At 37.9% G+C, this 17,053-nt stretch overlaps 2 protein-coding genes across 4 annotated transcripts in view; one reads left to right on the forward strand and one right to left on the reverse strand.

Annotated features, from left to right (window-relative positions):
- LOC142344531 (ras-related protein Rab-11B-like) overlaps positions 1-17,053 on the reverse strand; it is a 450,398-nt gene that overhangs the window by 322,748 nt on the left and 110,597 nt on the right. The gene's annotated exons all lie outside the window — the stretch shown is intronic.
- Positions 1-17,053, forward strand: part of LOC142344527 (SCO-spondin-like) — a 76,123-nt gene that overhangs the window by 43,682 nt on the left and 15,388 nt on the right. For all 3 annotated transcript variants that reach the window (XM_075396266.1, XM_075396267.1, XM_075396268.1), the window contains exons 21-26: positions 650-754; positions 1,054-1,198; positions 3,824-4,017; positions 6,017-6,171; positions 6,697-6,785; positions 16,661-16,826. In XM_075396266.1, coding sequence (XP_075252381.1) covers positions 650-754; positions 1,054-1,198; positions 3,824-4,017; positions 6,017-6,171; positions 6,697-6,785; positions 16,661-16,826 — 854 coding nt within the window. The remainder of the gene's footprint in view (positions 1-649; positions 755-1,053; positions 1,199-3,823; positions 4,018-6,016; positions 6,172-6,696; positions 6,786-16,660; positions 16,827-17,053) is intronic.

Here is a 17,053-nt window from a genome sequence, read left to right on the forward strand (position 1 = left end):
AACGACGCAAAAAATTATGAGCTCGGACGAGTAATCACTACTGTTTTAGACTGCAAAAGATTGTAATGGATGGAAACTTCTTGTTAGATGTAGCAGCTAACAAAAATTGCTAGGTTAACTGGAGATGTTTACAAGAAACGCATGTTCAAGACCCACCTTCAATCAAGATAATGATCCTGTACATAAGTCGAACATATTCAGCAAAATTTTCAAAGAAGAGGAGTAAGAATAGCTTGATTGGCCAGCTCATTGTCCGGCTATGAACTCAATTGAAAATATTTGTGAAGTTTTGAAGCAGCAAATACAAAAACAGACAAACATTTTAGAAATTGTTACAGGCAAATATGCATTAAATTTGGAACGGAATTGAAAAAATTTACCCAGACATTATTAGAAAAATTAACTACTACTATTAGGTTTTACTGATAGTCTAGTCGGCAATCAAAAAAACTAAAGACCGTACCAACGAGTAGGAGGAAATATTTTGTACTCAAGATCTCCTTTTAATTTTTCTGCGTTTGTTCGGAGTTGTTCGTATCACTTTGGTATCTTAGTGTAATTAAATAAAAATTTAGGCATTAAAACTAGGTAACATCAGTTTAAAATATATAATAATGATGAATAACTAATATCTAGTTATTGTTCTCAGGCGAAAAACATTGCGTGTGGCTCAAACAACGTTGCTTGCACTAAAGAAGTGAAGATTTACCTGAACACGACTGTCATCACGCTGCTCAGAGGAAACGACATCGAGGTATATATCAATGACTGGACCCGTTTTTTTTCCTGTAAAAAAATTTCTTTTTAGAAGACCACGAGTGAACAAATTAGTCCAAATTTTTGCACTAATAAACGTTTTAATGACGTAACAAGAGGTGGGACTATCCAATTACAATTAATGCGCACCATTCAAAGAGAGTAAATTTTTTTAACTCAGATTATTTTAATTTTAAATACCTGGCTTTGTGAGATAATAATGACCAAATATGGAAATCTACATTTGGAGATTTGAAGATCCCCCCCAGCACCAATTCATTCTATTTTTTGTGCCAGGTGAATGCTCGTCGAATTGGTAAAGACAACTTAGGTGGTCTTTATGAACCCAGAATGGGAATCCGGGTAGACGAGCCAGGAACCTTCACAGTTGTCAAGGTCGACAGACCAGATGGGACCAACTTCAGTGTCGCATGGGACGGCTGTGAGTATAGTAGTGCACCCCCCTCCCCTTGTTCATCAATAATTGATATCGTACTCACATTATTATCATTAATTGACCGCCAGAAATTTATAACTATAAAACAACTGGACAAGCTAAGCGAGCCGCTGAAAGTTGAAATTTCTTTAATGGGAAAATTTTAGCTCAAAAACTATCAGTATTTTTGATAACTCGTAAGCCAGTAGCATCTCTCTTATCCTTTAGATGAATCGGTTAGCATTTTGTCAGACAAATCATTAACAAACGAAGAATTCTGGAAAAATGAGAAAACATATAAATTGCAACTTTACTTGCCAAGCTATATTTGATGCTCATTGGAGGGAACTGTTGATACTCTTCTCAAAATAAAATGTAATTTTTTTTATTTCAAAAGGTATATTTTAATACGATTTTATATCCTTGTACAACGGGGAATTTATAAACAATTTTTTAGCAAAGAGCAGATCAAATGTTTCCTTTACACAAACGTATAAAGCACGGGAAAACGTTTGTTTTCATTCAGTCGGAAAATTTACTTTCCTAAAGCTGTCAATTGTGTTCAATTGTCAATTAAGTTGCTTGTGACAGCTTTGAGCAGTTATTTTGTGCATTATGTAGAGAAAATGTAAAACAATGGAGTATATTAATTTTGCAAAAAAATAGTTTTTGCCATTATCTTCTACGCCAACAATACGATTAACTCAGTTTTCTGCTCTAAGAATGCATTTTTGAATTTTATTGAGGTTAAAATTTTAATCCCCTACCGTTAGATTTGGCTACTTTATTCAAAAAACGGACAAACAAAGAGTTCAGCGAAAACAAAATTTCTACAATAATAGAAACATTTTGGGACTCTTGCTGCCGTCACTTTGTTTCGGTTCAAATAGTCTATGATTCGATCAACACATTTTGGCATTCTGTCTTTAGAACCACTGTTTTTGCAAAATTTTAACTTCCCGGGTCGAATTCGAATGGTTAACTAGCAAAGCTTCGCCTTGCAAGTTTTTCTTCCAAAAACTTGAAAGTTCTTTAAATTTTACGAATTCATAAGAATTTCTTAGAAGTTGATCATTCGACTCACAAGGTTGTTGAAAGTTAACCATTCGACTCACAGGTTTCTTACAGGTCTAACAATTGAGTTATGATTTATGTGCTTACATAAGTTCTTAGAATATAAGCACTCACAAGCTATGATTGTAAACCGATATTTAAAACGAAAGCTATAGCATCCGGAAAAATAAAAATTAAAATAAAATTTCAAAATGGTATAGAAAAGGGTAAATGAATTATTTTGTGAAATTTTCTGATATATGAAGTTGAAACTTCAATCAAAGTCATTGGGTATAAAATTTAGAAATATTTCTTAAAAAGAAATTGTGAACAAGCTAATTGATATCTACTGTTTTTAACTTATTAACAAAAGCCCCTCCTTGAGTTGATAAAATTGAAAATGAACCGTTTTGTGAACTTAAATCACATTGTGTTATGTTATCCAAACTCACACGCGCTTTCTACGGTGAATGACTAAATGTTATATTGAATAAGCCAACAAGAATTGAGATCGACCGGAACGAACTCTCAGGAAGCTTACATGTTAATTGTACGATTAGCAAGTTCTTACAAGTTAATCAGTTTTTGCAACAAACTTGCAAGTTTTTACAAGTTAACCATTCAGTCTGAAGCCAGGTTATGAAATTTTTTTTTGAAAAATGAGAAATTATAGGAATAGTCACTTTTGGACAAGGAATAATTCGATTTAGTTAGTGTTGTGTTATTTAATTGGCTCCCACTTTCAAAATTAATCAAACTAATCTGTAGAGTTACAGAGTTTGCAAATATTTACGCTTTTCTGCGTTTTCCTTGATATGCATTTCCTTGTCGTTTTTTACAAATACGACACCCTTTTTTTATTCCAAGGAACTGTTTTGCAAATTATCTTTCCAATGAAAGATAAAAATTAGTCCATCGACCGTTTGTTTTTGAGATATTATAAGCAACCGACTAGCAAGCAGTTTTCCTCGAAATTGTAAAAAAGGAGGGAAAAGCTGGGGGTACTCTGACGGCTGCTGTTTCGTTTTGGTAATTGGGAAAAATGTTGTTGACGCCATCATGACGCCAAGAATCAATTGCTTCACTCGAATTCGTTTTAAGGACCTTAAAAGCACTTATAGAAAAAAAACTTAATGAAATTATCTTTCTGGACAGAACTGAATTTGAAGACTGCATCGGGCCATAAAAAAATTGTTTTGCCTTTGAGTCACTGCCCAAATGGGTATTTCGGGTCAATATGCCGTCATTTTCAAAAAATTATTGGGTCTTTGCACGTAGCATAGATCTCACGCAGTTTGATCACCTTGGATGATTCATTAAAAAATTAACTATAAAATTATAGTTTTCCTGATGAATAAAAGCATAATAAGGCCATTTTCTACAAAATATTTTTATTTATTTTTAATATTTCGCAAGCCATTTAGTAGTTTGAACATAATTATCATTTTTGATTAAATTTGTTAGTGGCGTATAACTTTTGTAATTGCAATCTTCTACAATTTTTCACTTTTAGCTTAAAGATTATACTTAAATCAAAAGGCGTAGATTTTACTTATAAGTCGATCCAAATCATTTCAGCGATGTCAGTGTACGTTCGAGTCCACCCCACTCTCAGTGGCCAGATCAGTGGTCTGTGTGGAAACTACAACGGAGATGTCAAAGACGACCTTAAGAGCTCCACTGGTGTCATCGAGACCAACCCGGACAACTTTGCCAACAGCTGGAAAACTGATGGCAACTGTCCAGATCGAATCAATCCAGGGCATAACCCTGTGAGTGTAAAAATCTAAGTTTTTCAAGACTCATGGTTTATCGGTCAGATTGTAGATCTGGTCTAGAGCATATGGTTTTTCAGGTAATGAAATTAAATTCTAAGATCTTGGTGCTCATTATAATATGGTTATGGTCAAATTTTCTGGCCAAATGAAGCACCGTGTCACTCTTGAGCTGCATATAGGAATAATCTGAGTTCGAACTCATCTCTGGAGCCTTGAGAATTCGACTTTATGGCGACTTATGACTTCAGCGATGTAAAAGATTGTTTGAGTTTCCCGATCATTTGGTAAGACATATGAAATGGAAATTCAAAAGCGTCCGACGCTATCTTTAAAGCAGTTACTCCCTTCCTGTCAGTTTTTTTCGACGGGCTATTAGACGGTGTACAAGCTCGCTTCTCATGTGGTGCCTATAGTCTGGCGTCTCCTGCGGTAAACATGATAACAGAGCCACTTATGGCTGTAATTGACACTGCCTGTACGAATCGTTATCGCCTAAATGCAGCAAAAATACACGCGAATTAACATGGATAGACATCGCTTTTAAATTAGTCAAAATTCAATTTATAACCAAATTGTGTAGACAAAGGCTCAGAAAAAAATCATGTTTCAATGAATTAATTGAATATTTTAAATCTGACGAGGGTAAATTTTTCAAGCTGGCATAAAATTTTTTCATATATCGTGTTTAACAAATTGACCAACAGGGAACTTTTCTCAACTTTTGATTGAAAGTCTTTGTCAACCGCTATATTTGTTCCCGCATAAAAACCTGAAGCCCGAAAAAACCCGCTTCGTTGGTTTTTTTTTGCATTTTAGTTGCTTTTTATGCAAATATTACCAACCAAGGTGCCGTTCCGTCGTCGCTAATTTTCGCACCTCCCTTTGGTCACCCACCAGTGCAATCTAGCTACAATTGCAATGTGAAAACTGGTAACTAATCCTCCGAATCGTGTCGCTGAGTTTCACATGGATTTGTACCATTCCTTTGCTATCTCAGTGGCTACGTTTTGGTTACCAATTATTCTGTTTATAAATTGTTACGTTTCGGTTACCAGTTAATCGACTTAATAATTTCATAAATATCCCTCAGTTAAAACAAAACTTTTCTAAAAATAAATTTATAAAGAGTGGAAGCCGCCGACATCAAACGTGCGGAAATGACTTGTGGCGAAGAGATCAAAAGATTAAAGTCAATTACACTTGTCGGTAGATTGAGGACATTGTAAATAGCGAAATCTACCGATCTATGTACCAGAATTTGAGCGTGCCGGATTTATTCGTGCTGACTTATTTTACTGATCTTAATACATGTGTGTGGAAAAGAGTGATATTGCCGAATATGTATCCGTGAGCAAACGTGCTTTTTGTGATGAAATGCGGACTTGAATTGGGCTTTGATCGGAATGTTCGTCTTCTTAAAAAACTGTATGTTTCTCTAATGATTTGTCCTGTCAGAAACGGAGAAGGAGCTCTAGAATCCCATAAAACTCTTAAAAAACTATTTTTGTCTTGAGATTTTTGCAGAGATGCCTACTATTTTTTTTTTAAAAAGTAGAATATTTTGGTTATATCCTATTTACTTCGTTCATTCTCCAGGCTTCAAGTTCTAATGTCTGGAAACAACAAGCTCACGTCAATTACGTCAATCCTGTTGGCAGCTTCAAGATTTACGACCTCCGTGTACTTACAAGTTTTTGTTGTGTTGTATTTCGTAGCCACTACACCAAACCACTATAGTGATTGCAAATTATATGCGGTAAGTTTACCAGCTATGCCTCTAATTTTATTATGATTCAAAAATGTCGACTTTTGCTTCCTAAAACCGGTCTAGGCGGTTTTAACATTCCTAACATGCTCAGAATGAAATTAAAGTACTAGAGAATGAGAAAAATGTCAGTACTAATATTTCAGAACTTAACTAGTATTTACACCTGATATGAGTTGATTCAGTGCTGAGTACTCAATCTGGGTTGTTATTTGTTTCTGTTTGTAGCGTGACAGCATAAGGTCTTCTTGGGCGGAAAAGGTGTGTTCCAAGTTGAAAGATGACAAGATATTCGGAGAGTGCCATGAGAAGATCAACCCTGACTCGTACTACGACGATTGTGTGGCTGATTCTGTTTTCTGCGACAGAGGAGGCGACTGCGGGTAAACTCAATTTTAGTCTGAGAGATATTAGTATTGGTAAAAAATTTCAAGAGTGGAAAAATACGACCATATTTTTTAGGATAAAAAATTATGGCTTTTGTACTGTAAGACCAGGAAAAAGTAACTTTGCTTGTTTGAAAAGTGTTTTTTTAAAATTATTTGGTCTTAAACATTTGTCTTCAAATGAACTATTTGCGAAATTTGTAAAAACAAAAAGTTTACACATATATATTCATTAATAATTCTTAATAAATTTAAAACTCTACTTGAGCTATGAATACTTAGAGGTAACCAATAAATGTAATAGCAAAAAAGTTCAAATAATTTAGGAAAAATTGTTAAAATGAAATTTCCCATGAGGTTTTTCTAACTACAAGTTTGAAATCGCTTTATTTTTCTTTCGGCATAAATGAATCACAGAAATTTTTTTCTAAATAGCTTTTGTGAACTGAGTTTTCTTCGTGTTAATACTCATCTTAGTATAAGCGTAATATATGAACACAATGAAACTGTTTTTGGTTTTAGATGTATGTGTACAGCGATTGCAAGATACGCTAGAGAGTGTTGCAATGAACACAACCTATGTCCATCATGGCGGGAGGAGGAATTCTGCCGTAAGTTGACTCAATCAATAATTCTAATTCCTACCCTGGCTGGAACTCTATAGAATCCCATCGACGGATCAGAAAAATTCAATAGAACCAGTCAATCTTGCAAATTAATCAATAATTTCAATTTTTTCGAGGATGTTTTTAAAACATTCACAACTGAGATTGATCTATTTCCCATAAATTAAAAGGTTCACTATTAGGAACCTCTAATTTATGGGAAAATTATGGGAAAAAAACTGTTGGCCTGAAAAATTTAGTCAAGAGAAAATTCCATCAATACTTGTATATCTTGATGGTGACCTTTTAATTGATTCAAAATTGGGAGAGAAACACAAACCGACTTGAGCATCGAGTGCCAAAACTGTAACAGGCTGCTCTCCTTGTGTTTCACAAAGAAAGTTTTACACCGCCCAGTTCGTTCTGAGTGGTTACAAAATCTGTCCGGATACTTCGTTTATGCAGTTCGCTTTTGTAACTGTATATCCGCTCTGCTGTACTTACCGTTGCATTAACTATTTTAGTTCGTAACTATTCGCTGATCTTAGTTTTTTCAACTATCAATTTGAACTGGATTGCTACAGATCACACAGTACGGGATCTCTTTATGTATACCAGTTCAATCCGATAGAAAAAACAAATCGAAGACAAAGATATATGTCTAAGACCTGTTTGTGCAAAAATATTTAAACTTAAACTTAAGTTGGCTTTTGCTATTTGTACTCACAAGTTGAGAATACCAGAAGTTGGGGTTGTAACAGTTGAATTTCAGCTCCAATAATTCGTTGATGCAAGACACAGTAACAGAATTTACTGCTCAAGAATAATATTTTGAATACAAGACACAGTAACAATTTACTGCTCAGGAATATTTCTAGTTCAAGACACAGTAACACGTTATTTACTGCTCAAGACAATTTTTTTTGCAATATTTTGCTGAGTCATACTTTCAGCCGTTTTCTGCGGCTACTACGTTGAGTTCTCTGTGTTGCTTTTTTATATTTCCCCTTTTTTCTCTTTTTTCTCACGTGACAAACTGTAACTAGAACTAGAACTATAACTATAACTATTAAATGACTAAGACATCAGAAAGTGTTTTGTTTCTATTTTCCCCGCCTATGCAAGCTTGTTATTCCTTAAGCTCAGCTCCAACATCGCCGGCCCTGTTTTCCTTCGTGAAAACATCATTGTCAGTTGGAAGTACTGGAGCGAGCTTCACTACGGGCCTCTTGTAGTATCCATCTTTTGTTCGGGTTTTCGCTGATCGAATCACTCCATCGGAACCTTCAAATGTTTCGGTTATTCGACCCAGATTGTAATATCCACGTTTGTCACTGTCTTCCACTAACCACACAAGATCACCCTGCTGAAGACTTCTGTCCGTTGTGGTCTGCCATTTCTTACGACTATTCAACGTTGGCAAGTATTCTTTACGGAATCTGTCCCAGATGAGGTCTGCGTAAGCTTGTGTTTGTTGGAAGAGCTTTCTATGATCAACAAATTGCTCTGCACCTGATAGATACGGTAAACAAAGGTTCTTGTTGCCAAGTAGGAAATGGTTTGGAGTAATAGCTTCTAAATCGGTAGCATCAGAACTGACCTGTGTCAGCGGTCTAGCATTCAACGTCTGTTCAACAAGACACATCGTGGTTGACAGAACGTCCTCCGTGACTGATCGATTGCCCAGCACTGCGTACATTGCCTTCTTGCAACTCCTAACCAGTCTTTCCCACACTCCTCCAAAGTGTGGTGCTGCAGGTGGGTTGAAGTTCCATCTGATACCTTGTTGAATCAGATGTTCTTCAATTGGCACCCTGTTCCATGCTGCTATATACTCTGCCAGTTCTTTTTCAGCTCCAACGAAGTTTGTCCCGTTATCGCTAATCATTTTGACCGGTTTGCCTCTTCGTGCAATGAATCGCATAATTGCGTTCAGACAACAATCAGTGTCTAGTTTTGGTACAATCTCTATATGTACCGCACGTACAGAAAGGCATGTGAATAGACAGCACCAACGCTTTTCGTTTCTTCGACCAATCTTTACTGTGAATGGTCCGAAATAGTCTACGCCCACATTCGAGAACACTGTTGATGCGACTAATCGTTCTTCAGGTAGTTCTGCCATTACTGGTGCCTTTGTTTTGGTTCTTCCCTTTCGACATCTAATGCATTTGTTTTTGATCGATCTCAAAGCATTTCGTATGCCTAGGATCCAGAATTTTTGCTGGACTATGTTTCTGACATGTTCAGTACCTTCGTGGTGATTATTCTTATGTTCATTTTGCAAGAATAATTCAACTACATGGTGCTTCCAATGTAACAGTATTGGATGCTTGGTTTCGAAGTTCAATTGACTTTTACCTATTCTGCCCTGGGCACGAATAAGTCCTTGCTGGTCAATGAATGGTGAAAACTGGAGGATTTTGCTGTTTTTCGGAATTTCCTTTTCAGCCTTGAGAGATTTCATCTCTTCAGCAAACTGTTCTTGCTGCAGTAGTCTGAAGATGCTTGCTTGTGCACCCTCTCTTTCTTCAACACTTAGTGTTTTTGTTGCCGGTTTGTGTTTTTTGATTACACGCTGTATGTATGCCATTGTATTTACTAGTCGATTGTAATTGCTGAATCGTTCCCACTGAATCAGCGGCTTCTTCTCTTCAACCTTAGCTGAGAAGACCATTTCGTCGTTTTGTTCGTCTGAAGCAAATGTTAAATTCAACTGTTCAGGCCATTCGTTCTCTCGTTGCTTCAACCAGGCCGGCCCAGTGAGCCATTCACTTCTCTTAAGTTGGTCAACATTGATCGCTCGTGTCCCGATGTCAGCTGGATTGTTAATACCACTCACATGATTCCACTGTGAAACATTAGTTGTGTCCAAAATCTCAGCCACTCTGTTTGCAACAAACACCTGTTGCTTACGGTGGGAGCTATGAATCCATTGCAGAACAGTAGTGGAGTCTGACCAAAAGTTGCAACTGTGAATCTTCGTTTCGTGTTCTTTCACTATCTGTTCTTTAAGTCTCACCGCCATCACTGCTGCTTGTAGTTCCAAGCGTGGTATAGAAAGGTGTCGCATCGGTGCGACTCGGCACTTTCCGATTACAAATGCTAAGTCTGCTGAGTATTCTTTGGGCTTTGAACGTAGGTATGCCACAGCGCACATTGTGTCTTCAGATGCGTCGGCAAACACATGAAGTTCCCATTTGTCCTTGGCTGTGCTGAAATATCTTCTATCAATGCTGGTTTCTGCTACTTCTGGAAGCTGCGCCTTCCACTTCAGAAACTCTTCTTCTTCGTTAGGTTCTACTGAGTTGTCCCAATGTTGTCCATTTTTGGTCCAGATGCTCTTCAGGAATCGTCTCATATGGACACTGAATGGTGCAAACAGTCCAAGAGGATCAAACACTGAAGAAACTAGAGATAAGATCTTCCTTTGGGTGATTGGGGTCTCAACTTCTTTGCTTGTACCTCTACAAACCTGTAGACTATCATCGGTAATCGTCCACTGAAGCCCAAGCACGGATGAACCTTCCTTGCTGGGTTCTACTTCAACCTGCTTGGTTTTGCTGATTGATCTCAAGTCCTCTGGGATTGCGTTGGTTACCAAGTCGCTGTTGGTGATCCACTTCTTCAGTTCAAATCCATGTTTTGAGAGAAGAGGTTGCAGTTGTTTGAAAACCTTGATTGCTTCTTCAGGTGTTTCGACTGATTTGATGAAATCGTCCATGTAGAAGTTGTTTTGGATTGTTTTTGCTGCAATTGGGAACTCGTCCTCGTTATCGATGGCTACTTGCTTCAGAGCGTAGTTGGCACATGTTGGGGAACTCTTTGCTCCGAAAACATGACGCTGATACTCGTAAATTTGCACAGGTTCGTTCATTGTTGGTCGCCACAGGAATCTCAAGCAGCTTTTATCCCATTCAGGAACCTGCACTTGCAGAAACATTGATTCAATATCTGCGGTTAGGGCAATTGGTCCTTCTCGAAATCTGAATATTGTTCCGATCAATCCGTGTAGCAGATCGGGTCCGGCTAACAACTTGTCATTTAGACATACATCCTTGTATTTTGCTGCAGCGTTGCAAACACGGCGAACTTTACCCGGTTTGTTGGGGTTTAGTACTGGATGGTGTGGCAAATACCATTCTTTTCCGAAAGTGCCTTTGACTTCCGATTTACCAAGGATCTTCACAAATCCCTTTTCAACATCTGTATCAATTGACTGTTGATACATTTCTTTTAACTTTGGGTCTCGTTGAAATCTTCGTTCCAAAGAGTAGAGCTGACCAAGGGCTGAGCCGTAGTTGTTTGGAAGATTGGGTTCTGGTTGACTCCAGAGCATGCCCACCTCGTACCGCTCGCCTGTAAACTTTGTCGTGTTCTCTAGAAACTTCTGAGCTTGCTGCTCTTTCTTTGATTGACTTACAACATTTATTTTGGAAGCATAAGTTTCTATGTCCCACCATGATTGGATATTTTCTGCCACTTTCACATCTTCTGTGAAGGCAAAATGACAAACATTTTGACTTTTCTTGCCTGCCATGGGACCACTGACTACCCATCCTAATTCTGTTAAGACGGCGACAGGCTCACTTCGTGTTCCAATCTTATAGTCCAATGGACGTTGAATTTCGTAGGCATCTTGTCCAAGTATGAGGCCTACTTCCATCAGGTTGAATGTTCTGTTCGTGAGAACGTTCAGGTGTCTGAATTTGTTCTTCAGTTCCTTGTAGTCATATGTTGTGTTTCCCAACGAGATTGATGGGTGTGCAAACGCTTCAATTGAATGCACCTTTGAATGTAGTCCCTTTATTGTGATAGGAACCTTTTCTGTCCTCAAATCTTGCGTCCCATGTATGCCAGCTATGTTTAAGGTAACGTCCGTGCCTTTGGCTTGTAGTTGATCTTTAATGCTTTGATCAATGAACGATACTGTTGAACCACTATCGAGGAAAGCGTAGGTAGTCAGCCTGTTACCACCACTCTGAACCGATACAGGAACTATTTGAAGAAAACTAGTAACTTGGTTACTCTGGTTTATTGTTGCTGCGCTTACATTAACTGCGTGACTACCCTCGTCCATTTGGTTTTCTGAGTGTAGCAGTCTGTGGTGCTTTTTGGTACATCCATTTATACCGCACGGGTGGACTTTACAATCTTTGATTGCATGCCCTTACCCCAGACATCCATAACATAAACGTTCTTTTCTCACTGCTGCATAGCGATCGGTGACATTCATATTCTTAAATATTGGACAGTTCCATATTTTATGAGTGCCATCCGCTAGTGGGCAGTTGTTGTTTTGCATCTGCTTGGTTTCCTGCAGGTTTGAACTTGCACTGAAGTTCGATGTCTTCGAGAATTGTTTTTCTCTATTTGCGTTGCGTCGGTCTTCTTCTTTGCGTTCCCCTTTAAACGCTGAAAACCCTTCATGCACGAATGCCATTCGTGATAGCCATTTTTCAAACATGATAAGGTCAGGCCAGTCCTCGTCTTTGTCATCGACGTAGAACCACCATTTTTCTTTAAGAACTTGAGGTAGCTTATCAACTGCCATGTACAGTGTCGAACTTGATTGCAAATCACCAATATGTTTGTACTCTTTAAGCACGTTCACAAAGTTAGATACAATAACAGAAAAATTAATCAGGCTGGTTGAATCATGAGGTTTCACTTGATTAGCTTTTCGTAGGCTCTCGAGCTGCGCATCTATAATTACATGCGGTCTTCCAAATTTTCTTTCTAAAATGTTCCAGGCAGCACTATAAAACTGTCCAGAATAGCCCATTCCCGAGATTGCAGATTTTGCTTTGCCTGTTAGCAGAGTCTTCAAATGGCTCATTTTTTCTGAGTCGGGAATCGTGCGTTTATCTACTGTTGCTATGAACATGCTAGACCACTCAGGCCACTCCAGTGGGTTTCCGTCAAAATTGTTCAACCTCAATTTTGGTAAACTACTGCTTGAATGTCCAGTGTTGTAGTGCCTTCCAGCTATCGGCGATATATCCCGCCCTTCAACACTTACTGAGCGTTCGCGAGAGTTTGTGTACCATGGGTAATGCTTCTGCTTATTCCGTTCAGGGCTGACGTCAAAGCGAGCTCTTGGTCGAATTGGCGTTCGCGTGTCGTTCATCGAATTCGCCCACTCCGAGACATCTCTCCCTTTTGGGGTCCAATTGAAAGGTGACTTGTCACGTGCCTTAGTCGATTGAGAACGTAAGTCATCTTTCTCCAATGCTGTTCTTTGCAATTGGCGCTCTAGGTCTCGCTCCCTTTGCCGAAGCTGATGTTGCATCTCTAGTTCTTTCATTTGCATTTCTATCTCCAACCTCTTTCGATCAAATTGGGCTCGTTCGATTTGCAACTTTCTTTCAAATTCAATTTCAAATTCCTTTATTCGTTCTTCAACCCGACGTTTCACTGAAGATGTTTCCGAAACATTTTCTGTATCCTGGTTGATTGTCCGTGTAACCGTATTCGTCGTTGCATTGCTTGTGTTACCATGGTTTTGGTTAAACTCTGGAATTCCAACGTTTTGTTCTAACTGCTGCACATTATTCGCAGGCGGTTGCTCTTCATTGGCATGAAGAGTTGACTGGCTTTGCTGGCTTGACATGTTTGTCTCTCCGTGGATATACGGTAACCACTCTGCGTTCAAATATTGAAAGTATTTTTCTCTCTCAAGTTTGCGTTTTAAAGAAATATCTGGGTCTCGGAGAGTCTCAGCTTTCTTATTCACGAGTTTTTGAATGCTGTCGTCCAGTTGCAGTATCTGCTGATAAAGAGTCTTGAGTTTGCTTGGTCGATCTCGATTATCAATGAGCTCAAAACCTTCTTCCTGTTTCTCAATCCACTTGTTTCGCAAGTTGTTGATCTGTCGATCGAAAACGCTTTGACTCTGTGACGGAGTCACTTCTTGTGTACTTCGGGACTGCAGCTTGAATCTCTACAGCTCCTTTATTTGTTTGCTTTAATTGAGTTATGCTTTTCAAAGTTCCTATCTGCTTTGCCTAATTGGCTTTGCGTTGTTGAATTGCTCGTTGAGTTTTGTTCTCGTTCGTCGATGACTTCGTCACTTCGACTGTTGGGTTGGACAGCAGTTTATTCCACTGTCCGGGTCGGCGGACCAAATGTAACGGCTGCTCTCCTTGTGTTTCACAAAGAAAGTTTTACACCGCCCAGTTCGTTCTGAGTGGTTACAAAATCTGTCCGGATACTTCGTTTATGCAGTTCGCTTTTGTAACTGTATATCCGCTCTGCTGTACTTACCGTTGCATTAACTATTTTAGTTCGTAACTATTCGCTGATCTTAGTTTTTTCAACTATCAATTTGAACTGGATTGCTACAGATCACACAATACGGGATCTCTTTATGTATACCAGTTCAATCCGATAGAAAAAACAAATCGAAGACAAAGATATATGTCTAAGACCTGTTTGTGCAAAAATATTTAAACTTAAACTTAAGTTGGCTTTTGCTATTTGTACTCACAAGTTGAGAATACCAGAAGTTGGGGTTGTAACAGTTGAATTTCAGCTCCAATAATTCGTTGATGCAAGACACAGTAACAGAATTTACTGCTCAAGAATAATATTTTGAATACAAGACACAGTAACAATTTACTGCTCAGGAATATTTCTAGTTCAAGACACAGTAACACGTTATTTACTGCTCAAGACAATTTTTTTTGCAATATTTTGCTGAGTTATACTTTCAGCCGTTTTCTGCGGCTACTACGTTGAGTTCTCTGTGTTGCTTTTTGTTATTTCCCCCTTTTTCTCTTTTTTCTCACGTGACAAACTGTAACTAGAACTAGAACTATAACTATAACTATTAAATGACTAAGACATCAGAAAGTGTTTTGTTTCTATTTTCCCCGCCTATGCAAGCTTGTTATTCCTTAAGCTCAGCTCCAACAAAAACCCTTTTTGCCAAGGTTTTACAAATTTCCATTATCAGATTTTTTAGCAATTTATTTTGAAATACTAAGCTGTATACACTAATCTCAAGCTTATGCCTCGACTTATGAAAAGAACGGGCCCAATCCAAACAGTCTATGATATAACTATAACTAACTTTAGCAAACCGCTGGACTTTAGCTCGACCCAACTTGCTACGCTCGACTTATGTTTGCCTCAGATCAATCACGCTAGACTACTGCTCGATCCAAATACTCATGCTCAACTTCTCTATCCAAAATGATGAATTACAAAAAATTGACTCGAGCTAATGTTGAATTATGAGACGAAAATGTTTTCATGATTCTTCAATTTTGCCTGGAAAATTGTGCGTGCATTTTTTTGTTCACTATTGTTCGTAAGGTAGTCAGTATGTACGCTCCTTCGTCTTTTGCAACACTGAGGAATTTTTACACAAACAATAATCTGCATTGTTATTTTAAAATGAAAATTCATAATCTTAGAGACGACAACAGCTGAAAAACGCTGTCATGGCTTATGAAGCTGCGATCACTGCTTCATCTTGATTCAATTTTTAAATAAGTTTTTAAAATAATTTAGCAGTTTTTCAAATTTTGTTTAAGTGACTGCTCTTGTGCAACTGAGTTTAGTCCTGATCCGTTGCTACCTCTGCATTGCAGAAGCACAAAAATGTAGACTTATGACTTATGAAAAGAAATTTGCTAACAAAAAACCATTCTCAACCGATGCACTTTACTTGGTGGAACTGTTGAAATAATTCTTCAAGCCCAGAAAAGAGAATGTTGAAACCAAAATGCTCAAAAAAATTTAGCTTGACTGTGCTAAGTAATTTTAGTCAATAAAGGCTCGTCCCTCAAGAATTTTTTAGCCTCGCATAAGTTCATTTCTCAAAAACTTATTACATTGAAGATTTACTTGATCTTTGTCGGACGATTTCAAGATAATTTAATGCCACAAAAGTCAATTAACGCAAAAAATATTTGCCCGTGTTTTGGTTTTTAGTATCGTATCTACTTTTACCGGGATGACGTGCAATTAATAGCTTTTTTTATTCTAAAAAGCCTTTTTATTTATAAAAAGACAATTTTTTAAGAAACTGACACACTCTTAAAAATCTTTTATTTGATTTACCAGGCTCCTAATTTTCGTTCGCTTTGATGGAAGTCTGGTGAAGTGTTTTTTTAATCTTTGATATTTGAAGTGTTTTTCATTAATTTTTTAGCTACAGCTTTTGCTTCAAGTTATTGATATTTCGAAATTTCTTAGGTTCTGAAGCTCTTGTAGACTAAATGTTGTAAATATTAGAATATCCCTTATTTTTGTCAACGGCAGGAGTTAAAAACTTTTTTAATCGGGGAAACGAACAATTGAATATATGTATCTATCAATTGATCCAGTAACGAAAAATTTTCAAATTTTATCAGCTTCTTTTTCTACACAAAAACTATAGATCAGTAAAATTATATTCGATCTGCCAAAATTTGACGTGAAAATAGAAACTGAGCTTAAACCAAGTTCCTGTACCCCAAATAACTTAGGAGCTCTCACGTTCGGGTTTTTATAAAGTTTTTGTCATTGAAAGACAACTTAAAACGACTCAAATCACTCACGTGCACATTTGAAAATGCCGAAAGTCTGCAGTGCCAGAAGTCAAAAAGCCAGAAATTGCTACTTAGACAGAAGTTGAATTTCGTTGACTTTCGTCATTTTAAAACGTGCGCGTTTCGTGTTTTAAGCATTGTTAAGTGACTCTGCAGAAGTCACTTCGAAATTCTGACTTAATATCTCGAACCGCTTCGCGGTGCTCTATAAACGCCAGAAGTTCTCAGTGACTTCAAGCAGAGTCACTTAACCATTACGTATACTTGTGAGTGAAAAATTGTAATCCTCAACTCGAGAGAATTCAAAGAATATAAACAATCTTAACTTGTTTTGTCTTTCAGCCTATTCGTGTGGAACGTGTCATGACGAGGACATCTTTGTCCACTTCAACAACCATACCTATCCTCTGGAGCACACTTGTAGACAGTACAGGGTGTGTGGTCCTGCATGTCCTCTCACATGCCAGAACTACGCAGCACAAAAAGCAGAGGACTGCGCAGACAACAGGCAAGCTCTACCCTATAAAAATTTTTGCAAGATGAACATCTTCTGCGATGGTCTTGAGAGATATGTCGGGGGGGGGGGGGGTCTTAGCAGGCGCAGCTGCTGTTAAAAGGGACTAGTGCTGGACTCAAATCAGTGTCTTTTACTTGCAAACCTAGTGTGCTAACCATTACTTCTTAACTGGTCTCAGGCTCTCGAACTTGGACATCTCTTATAACCCGTTCTCTCGT

This window comes from Convolutriloba macropyga, chromosome 8 (genome assembly GCF_964194025.1).
Source record: "Convolutriloba macropyga chromosome 8, txConMacr16.3, whole genome shotgun sequence".
Lineage (NCBI taxonomy): Eukaryota > Metazoa > Xenacoelomorpha > Acoela > Convolutidae > Convolutriloba > Convolutriloba macropyga.